This window comes from Camelus dromedarius, chromosome 15 (assembly GCF_036321535.1).
Source record: "Camelus dromedarius isolate mCamDro1 chromosome 15, mCamDro1.pat, whole genome shotgun sequence".
In the NCBI taxonomy this organism is placed as follows: Eukaryota; Metazoa; Chordata; class Mammalia; order Artiodactyla; family Camelidae; genus Camelus; species Camelus dromedarius.
In genome coordinates, this window is record NC_087450.1 from 29,072,285 (window position 1) to 29,081,196 (window position 8,912).

The 8,912-nt window shown below is 40.9% G+C and overlaps 1 protein-coding gene across 1 annotated transcript in view; it reads left to right on the forward strand.

Moving 5' to 3' along the window:
- The window catches only part of LHCGR (luteinizing hormone/choriogonadotropin receptor), a 52,960-nt gene extending 44,635 nt beyond the window's left edge, over nt 1-8,325 (forward strand). Inside the window, exons 10-11 of the mRNA XM_064494505.1 lie at nt 2,324-2,404; nt 7,073-8,325. Coding sequence (XP_064350575.1) covers nt 2,324-2,404; nt 7,073-8,225 — 1,234 coding nt within the window. The 3' untranslated portion in view covers nt 8,226-8,325. The remainder of the gene's footprint in view (nt 1-2,323; nt 2,405-7,072) is intronic.
- The last annotated feature ends 587 nt before the right edge of the window (nt 8,326-8,912 follow it).

Here is an 8,912-nt window from a genome sequence, read left to right on the forward strand (position 1 = left end):
CAGTAAACATGACACATATGTAACTGAAGTAAAACACAGCACTAAACTTTTTTACATGGGGTACACTGATAATATCTTATCTACTTTATTTTATTTCATGTCTGTCTGTTTTTAATGCTAGTCTTGATTCACTCTACCGTTTTCATGACCCGTGAATGGGTCACAACTTACAGTTGGAGAAACACTGCCCTAAAGGGATATTATACAGCTTAAGAAGATATTCTCAATCAATGAATTAGATGAGACACTAAGAGCGTCACACTAGGATGCCACTGTCTTTTTCTGGAATCAACCCATTTATAACAAATCAACCAGCATTTATTATCGTGCACCTACTCTCTGCCCTGCAGAGGTGGGTGTGGTTCTACCTAAGGCTTCTGAGGTAACCAAGAAGACAAACCACTCGCTTGGAGAACTCTGCACCATTAACTGAGCTTCAAAGAACATTAACTGAGCACTCAGCAGGTTCCAAACACTGTGCAAAAGCCTGAAGCTACAAAGATGAGTAACAGCTCATCCTAACCATCAGAGTCACAGGCAACTGCTGGGGACAACACACAAAACAGACAGCCAAAATTTAGGTCCAATAGAGCAAATCTTGGGCAGAGCTGAGAACAGAACAGAGTACTCCGGGAGAACAGAGGAAGAGTTTCTAAATGGCAGTGGGGCTTATGGAAGGCTTCCTGAGGAAGTGACTTCTGCTGAGCCTTGAAGAACAGGTAGGAATTAGCTGGACAGGGGTGGGGAAAAAGCATGCCAAAAAGATAGAATAGCTTGTGTGAGGGCACAGAGGTGAGAGACAGTGGGATGACGGTCATTCAGAAAAACCAGCACAAGACTTACGGTTTATAGGGAGGAGGGTGAGTGAGGAGAAGAAACCAGGGAGAGGTGCGTTATGGTGGTCTCTGAGTGCCAGGCCAAGTGGTTTAGAGGTTGGGAAGAATTCAAAACTGAAGATATTGAAGAATTTGAAACAAAATTACTCAGATTTGTTTCTGTAAAATATCACTCTGGCAGCAGGGTGGAGGGTGGGCTGGAAGTAAGCAGAGCTGGTGAAAGAAAGACCTCAGGAGCTATGAGGATGGAGGGCCTGAAGCCAGGCCAGTGGACTGCGTGTGCCAGCTCTGGGTCACCCCTCTGCCCTGCAGCTGCTGCACCTGGAGGGCACACACAGCTGCCAAGGCAGATGGCCCCCAAAACCTCCTTGGTATCTATGATTAAAACTTCAGAAAAGATACAGTAGACAGAACCCAGTGCTATTATCTGAAGGCCAAGAACAACCACATTTCCTGTTAGCTACAGATTGATTCACACACAGTATTTCTAAGTATCAGATACGGAGCCAGGATCAAACACACACACAGTATCTCTGTCTCTCTCTCTCTCTGTCTCTGTCTCTGTCTCTGTCTCTGTCTCTCTCTCTCTCTCTCTCTCTCACTCTCACACACACACACAAACAACAAACCGATTACTTTTGGTGAAAAGTGTGTCCAATAGGTCAAACAGTTCTGAAACATTCTCCACCTTCCTGCTCTTATACAAGGTCATTCCTACAAGGAACTGTCCTGCTAACACTGGGGAAGACCAAAACAGACAGAAATGTCCATTCTGGTTGTCTCGTTTCTCCCTCCTCCTCAGGAAAGGTTGAGGTTTTCACAGCCTGCTCTCCTCTTCTCCATTTCTTCATCCACTTTTCCTTTGTGCCTCCCTTTGGTTTCATCTTCAGGATATAAGTACAGTGCACCTTTCAATTTCTTGACATTTCCCCCTTTCCATAGGCTAAACTTCTTAGAGGAAAAGAGGGAGGACTGGAGAGCAACCACATTAAAGTTCTGTACATAAGCAGAAAATTCACATCATAATGTCAGGCCCAGGATCTTCAAATCCTTACAAAAGAGATTCCCAGTTATAATTCAAAGCCAGGAGCTCTGAATGGTTATTTGTTCATCAAGGCCAGTATGGTGAGGAGAGTGGTGAGCAGCAAACCTTAAATATACCATAAAGGTTGCTTTTAATGAGCATTGAAAAATCCATGATTCGATGTGACAAATTTAAGTTTTTTCATCTCTAGAGCCCACACAAAACACTTAGCATTCAGAAGCATTTTATCTAAGCTGGAAGCATTCTAATGACAATTCAGAAGCCTTTACTCTCTCCCCAGGAAGCGGTTCAGTTAGGACAATGGTGCAGAACACTACGCTGGTGTAATAGGTAAAGAATTTGGACGAACAAAGCATAAATAGACATGATCAGGTTTTAGTTTAAAGACCAAAAGCTCAACTGTGGTGGTCTTTTTTTTTTTTTTTTACCTCTTCTCTTTCAGGCAGAATTTTTCATTTTCCATTTTTAAAAACTTTTCCAAACAATGTGAAAGCACAGCAAGGAGACCAAATAATGAAACACTGTAAGTATTTGCATGCAAAGAAACTCGGGAAGGCACATCTCATTCTGCGTGCACCTTATTATTATCAGTGCCAACAATTTTCTTTTGATAAAAGTCTTGGTTGGGGGGATGTTTGCAAAGCATTTTTTAGTAGCTTTAAAATGGGGATTTTTCTTTGCAGGTGGCATCCAGTTGATCATGTATCTCTTTCAACCAGTTTAAAAAAAAACTTTTTAAAAAACACATCTACCTGTTCAATCTACAATTATATTAAATTCTCTTCAGCAATTAAAACTTTATTTGCAAGTATTTTGATGTCACTAAGGGCTTATTCAAATGATAGCTTCATTTGTATGGACTTTTCACTAGTCTCATGGACAGCACTCCACAAAGAGTAACTGATTGCAGTTACGGCTCCTAGAATTAGCCACTTCCCTTCAAAGAGACTTAGGCCACCTTGGCCATTATACTCTGGAGCTTAAAATTATTCAAACTTAATACTGTCATCAACATACATTTATGGGAGCTCCATTTCTATTCTACTGACTGATTTTTTTTTAAACATTTTTCTGCTGCCTTGGCATTTCCCATACCTTCAAATGTAAAAGAGCCTCCAGAGATGATCCCACTGTCCCCATGCCACATTTACTGTGATTTAGGAGTTTCACTATTTCCCACCCCACCCCCCAGCCCCTCCCTCATATCCTTCAGGCCACAAAACCAGATGCCCGTCTAAAATACCTTGCCAATCTCCCTTCTTCTTCTGCACCATTTCTTTTCTCTTTTTTCCTATCAATCTGCAAGTTATATAGATGCAGCGGGGTGGTATAATGGAAGGACCCTGGGCCTTGGGGCTTCTCGGAGTTGGATATGAATTCTTGGCACTAAGGTTTCTGTAACCCTAGTCATCCTTGGACAATAGTTAACTTTCATGAGACATTTTTCTCAACTGTAAAGTTCAGCAGAAATATCATTTGGCTTTCAGAACTACAGGAGTGAAGGGAGTTGTTAACGATGGTGACAGCATCTAGGGCACCTTACATGATAGTCTGTATCCTCCTTTCCTTGTTTCTTCCATTCAGGCCTGACACCATTTATCTTCCAGCGTTCCCTTTCCTCACCTTTCCCACTCTTCTCTCAACACTCTCTCCATCAACCACCTTTTGCAGAACCCTTTTGCAACCATACAGCTTTTTTCTCATCAATAGGAGACAACTGCTGGATACAGTCAATCATAGTAGCATCAAGGGGTGGCTTGGGAGGAGGGGAGACTTTAGCTCAGTCTCAATCATCATTAGCCCCTGACACCCCAAACCTTTCAAAATGAGCATACAATCTTGAGTTTGCTATGCTAACACTTTTTAAAAGGCACCCCTAATCTTCAGCATCCCCAAAACTACCTAATTTAATTTACACAGAATCTAAGTAAAACGTGTGCTCCCTGTGAAAACATTTTTATGACAAATCCCCTTCCTCTTCTTCCCACCAGATTGCTATTCCTGAGTACTCAGAGTTTAGAAATTCTAGAGCCAGCCACCAAATCTTATCTGCTCTCCCCAAGGTATCATGGTATCATGGTGTCCTTTCTGCTATGGCTGGCCCCACTGTCCTCCTAAAATGCCCATCTTTTCTCCTGTGCTCATTGTGACTGAAGCAATGGAGCTACTGGTTCTCCTTCCTCTAACTCAACATTGCTAAGCCCATCCAAGTCCATTCACATTCCCTGCGTAGCCTTCAGTGCTAAAGACAGCTCTGTGCTGGATTTTGTCAATAAGCATGCTGCTGCTCTCAGGAGCCATCCGAGGACCCAAATGTTAGTAGCCGCAGGTAGGTATTCGGTCCAAAGAAAAATCACCAAGGAGAAAAACTGCTGGGTATACGCTCAGTAGGGCAAAAAAAGAAAGAGCAAGGGACCAGAGGAGAAGGAAAAGGAACATGTTTGACCTCTTAGTGATATAAATTTATTCAGAAATCACAGCAGAATTTTTGGATGCTTTGAATTAGTGCTTCTAGCAGCTGAAGTAGCTTTGATAAGGGGAAAGCAGTAAGGGAAATTAAGGCAACAACAGCTGGAAAGTGTTCACCTGATTTATTAAAGCCTATTATTTTGTAGGAATCATCCAGGGAACTTGCTTAAAATGTAGATTCCTGGGCTCTGCCTGGAGAGTTTGATTCAGGGCCTGAAGTAAAGCCAGGAATCTGCATTGTAACAAACACTGATGATTCTGGTAAAAGTGATCCAAGGGCTACACTCAGAAAAACACTGAGAGATAGTGAAGTAGAAGAAAGGCCCCTGGACCGTGACTATGGAGACCTCGCACTGCCACCAGTATCTAGTGCTTAGGGACTTCAGGCAAGTCACTTCCCTCCTTTAACCTTGGTTTCCTTACCAATAAAATGAAGGGCTCAATGAATTGGTCTTTAAGGACCTTTCCAATGGTAAGAAATAACCTATTTTCTTTCACCGTTCTTATAACCACAATATGTCTTTAAAAGTTTAAAAATTAGGTAATTATACTGATGTGCATAAGATGAGGACAAACAAACGTGCTACTTATATTTAATAATAAAGCAGGAGGTGTTCCTATTCAGCCCTCTGTGCAAGGCACCAGTGCTTCTCTACTTCCAGTTTGGTTTCTATGATATTCTAGCACCTTTTTTGGAGTCCCAGGTCATAGATTTCTTTCTCTTCTTCTTCTTCTTTTTTTTTTTTTATCTGTGTTATTTCCCTTAGGTAGTCATGTTGCTCAAATACATCATTTTACCCACTCACTGTATTAGGTACACACTTTCTTCTACAGAACATGAGAAGCTAAGTTTTGAGAGCAGAGAAAAATACCCTTTTAGTGCGTGAGGAACCCTAAGGTGAAATACATATTTGTAATGGCCCTGACAGAAAGATGAGGCCCATTTATCCACCTCCCAAGATTATATTAGCAGACTGTGGGCAAAGAGAAAATGCGCTGAGCCTGCATGCATCATACTGTAACATTCATTGTCCCCATAGCCACTCCACTCCTTTCAGAGCCAGAATCAGCCTGGTCTATTCATTCCACAAGCATTTATTGAAGGGATACTCCAAGCTAAAGCTGTGTGAGGCACTGAGATTTCAGAAATAAGTTAAGACCTAGCCCCTGCCTTCAAGGTTATTAAAGAATAGCCTAGTAGACTACCAAAGAAGACATGCACCATCACATAATGGCAATATGGTTTGAGAATTACAATAGTACATAAGCATAGTCATGGCAGAGAGAAGGGCTGATAAACTCCTTGGAGGTGCAGAATCAAGAAAGGCTTTGTAGAGAAGCTTATTTTTAAGGACAAGGAGGAATTCACCAGAGAAATGAGGAAAGAAAGGGAAGAAGAAACAGCATATCCAAAGACAAAGGGATGAAACAGCAGAACTTATTCTGAGAGCCACAATTCATTTCATGTAACCAAAGGGTTGGGTTGCACAGGGGATTTGCAAAAGAGAATTATAAGAATCTCTAACATGCACCGAGCACTTAACAGGTGTCAGGCATTATGCTAAACATTCTGCATGTGTTATTGCATTTAATCCTCAGCACAACCATAATTATGATTATAATCCCTATTGGGCGAATGCAGAATCTGAGGTGCAGAGATGTTAAGTATGTCTCCTAGGTTTACACAGCCTATAAAGACTGGAACTCAGGCAGTCCCGCACTAGAGCCAGTGCTCTGAATTGCGCAGCACTACTGCTTCTTAGAGTGAGACTGGAGAAGGAGGCAGAATCCAGAACAAGGAGGGACTCAGAGGTCATCACAAGTTTATCCCATAGGCACTGAGAACCTAGGAAATCTTTGACTTAATACATTTGTGCTTAAGAAAGGCCGTTCCAGAGGGAATATACAAATGGAACTAGGAGAGGGCTAAAATTGGAGGAAGGATGTCAGGAAAAAAACTAATGTAATTGTCCCATAAGAGAGAATGAAAATCTGAACTCAAGCAGTAGCAGTGGTGTTGGGAGAAAGGGAATGGCAGAGGTGGGGCTTTCCTTCATGAGGGACAGAGTCCATCTTCAATCCACTCTCCGGATTTGACTCATACCCTAAGAAGTATCTATTTTCACTATTTCTTCTTGTGGTTCATGACATATTCTTCCTTAGCTCCTTAATTTCTGTCTAGTAACCTATCCTTGCTTTTCACTTCCCACCTGGGCTATTTGATGAGCTTACATGCAAGCATGCAAGCATGACCTCCAGGAGCTGATGATCTTCAGCAATGTGAGCCTTCCAATCCCACTTGTGTTCTACTACAGAAAAACAGCTTAATAGCAGTCTGGTTCACAACTAAAGGAGATAAATAGCTAAGAAAATGTCAAGAAAGGATTCTTTTAGATTGAGCAAGCATAGATTATGTCTCTAAATTTGTTTTCCAAAGAAAATCATCCTCTGTAAACAGCTTCATTCAGTCTTTGCATCATTGTGTAAAATCTACATATAAAAAAATCTACTTTTCATTCCCTTCTTAAGGAATTCCTACATCAATTCCGAGTTCTCAGATAACAAATAAATGTAAGACTAAGGCTGTTGTGGATTTCTTTCCTTTTGTTTCTTAGGCCTTAAAAAAAAACAAAACACTACAGATGATTTTCAAATTTTTAAATACCTGGAATCACAGAAAATCTCTTAAGTTTACACTGAGCCTAAAATATTCTTCTTACAGTTATTCTGCCATCTTTGCTGAGAGTGAACTGAGTGGCTGGGATTATGACTATGGTTTCTGCTCACCCAAGACACTCCAATGTGCTCCTGAACCAGATGCTTTTAATCCCTGTGAAGATATTATGGGCTATAACTTCCTCAGAGTCCTGATTTGGCTGATTAATATTCTAGCCATCATGGGAAATGTGACTGTCCTCTTTGTTCTCCTGACCAGTCGCTATAAACTGACAGTGCCCCGCTTCCTCATGTGCAATCTCTCCTTTGCAGACTTCTGCATGGGGCTCTATCTGCTACTCATTGCCTCAGTTGACGCCCAAACCAAAGGCCAGTATTATAACCATGCCATAGATTGGCAGACAGGGAATGGGTGTAGCGCTGCGGGCTTTTTCACTGTATTTGCAAGTGAACTTTCTGTCTACACTCTCACAGTCATCACACTAGAAAGATGGCACACCATCACCTACGCTATTCAGCTGGACCAAAAGCTGCGACTAAGACATGCCGTTCCAATCATGCTTGGAGGATGGCTATTTTCTACTCTAATTGCCATGTTGCCTCTTGTGGGTGTCAGCAATTACATGAAGGTCAGCATTTGCCTCCCGATGGATGTGGAAACCACTCTCTCACAAGTCTACATACTAACCATCCTGATACTCAATGTGGTGGCCTTCATCATCATTTGTGCTTGCTACATCAAAATTTATTTTGCCGTTCAAAATCCAGAGCTGATGGCTACCAACAAAGATACAAAGATTGCTAAGAAAATGGCAGTCCTCATCTTCACTGATTTCACCTGCATGGCACCAATCTCCTTCTTTGCCATCTCAGCTGCCTTCAAAGTGCCCCTTATTACAGTAACCAACTCTAAGGTGTTACTGGTTCTTTTTTACCCTGTCAATTCTTGTGCCAATCCATTTCTGTATGCAATTTTCACAAAGGCATTCCGAAGGGATTTCTTTCTGTTGCTGAGCAAATTTGGCTGCTGTAAACATCGAGCTGAACTTTATAGAAGGAAGGATTTTTCAGCTTATACCTCCAACTGTAAAAATGGCTTCACTGGATCAAATAAGCCCTCCCAGTCCACCCTGAAGTTGACCACATTACAATGTCAATATTCAGCTGTGCTGGACAAGACTTGCTATAAAGAGTGTTAACTGTTATATAACTATACTTAAATATGTAAAAAAAAATTATCCATGCCAGTAATTTTAGCAGACTGTTGATTTCAGGAAATTATGTGTTAGGTACATTGGGCAAAAAGAGACCTCTACCGAGCTCAAAGTGTGGTCCATGATCACTGTCAGTCTAAAACCTATTTGTCATTGGCACATGGTAACATACAAAAGTTAAGACTGTTTAGAAACTTTAATAGAAACTTTGACAGTAATTTTATGTCTGCTGAATCTAACATTTTTAAAATAAGGCAATGTTTTACATGTCTTCGATATTTTTTCTCATTTCATCCCTGTAATTTTTATTGCATTCTACAAAAATATTAATTCATAACAGATTTGAAATTTAAAATAACTGGTCCTTTTCCTCAAATAGTTTGAGAAACACAATCCAGAGATGCATTGTACAATCTGGTAGCCACTAGCCACATGTAGCTAAATTAAAATTAAACTAAATTAAAAATGTAGTTTTTCAGTTGCACTAGCCACATTTCAAATGCTCAATAGCCACATATGACCAGTGGTTACCATACTGGACTGCATATATAGAGAACATTTTCATCACTACAGAAAGTTCCACTGGATAGTGCTGTTCTAAAGACTTTTATCTATCCCCCGTCTAGGTTCTACTATTTAAAATTTAATGTAAAATAAGCATCTAAAAGCACA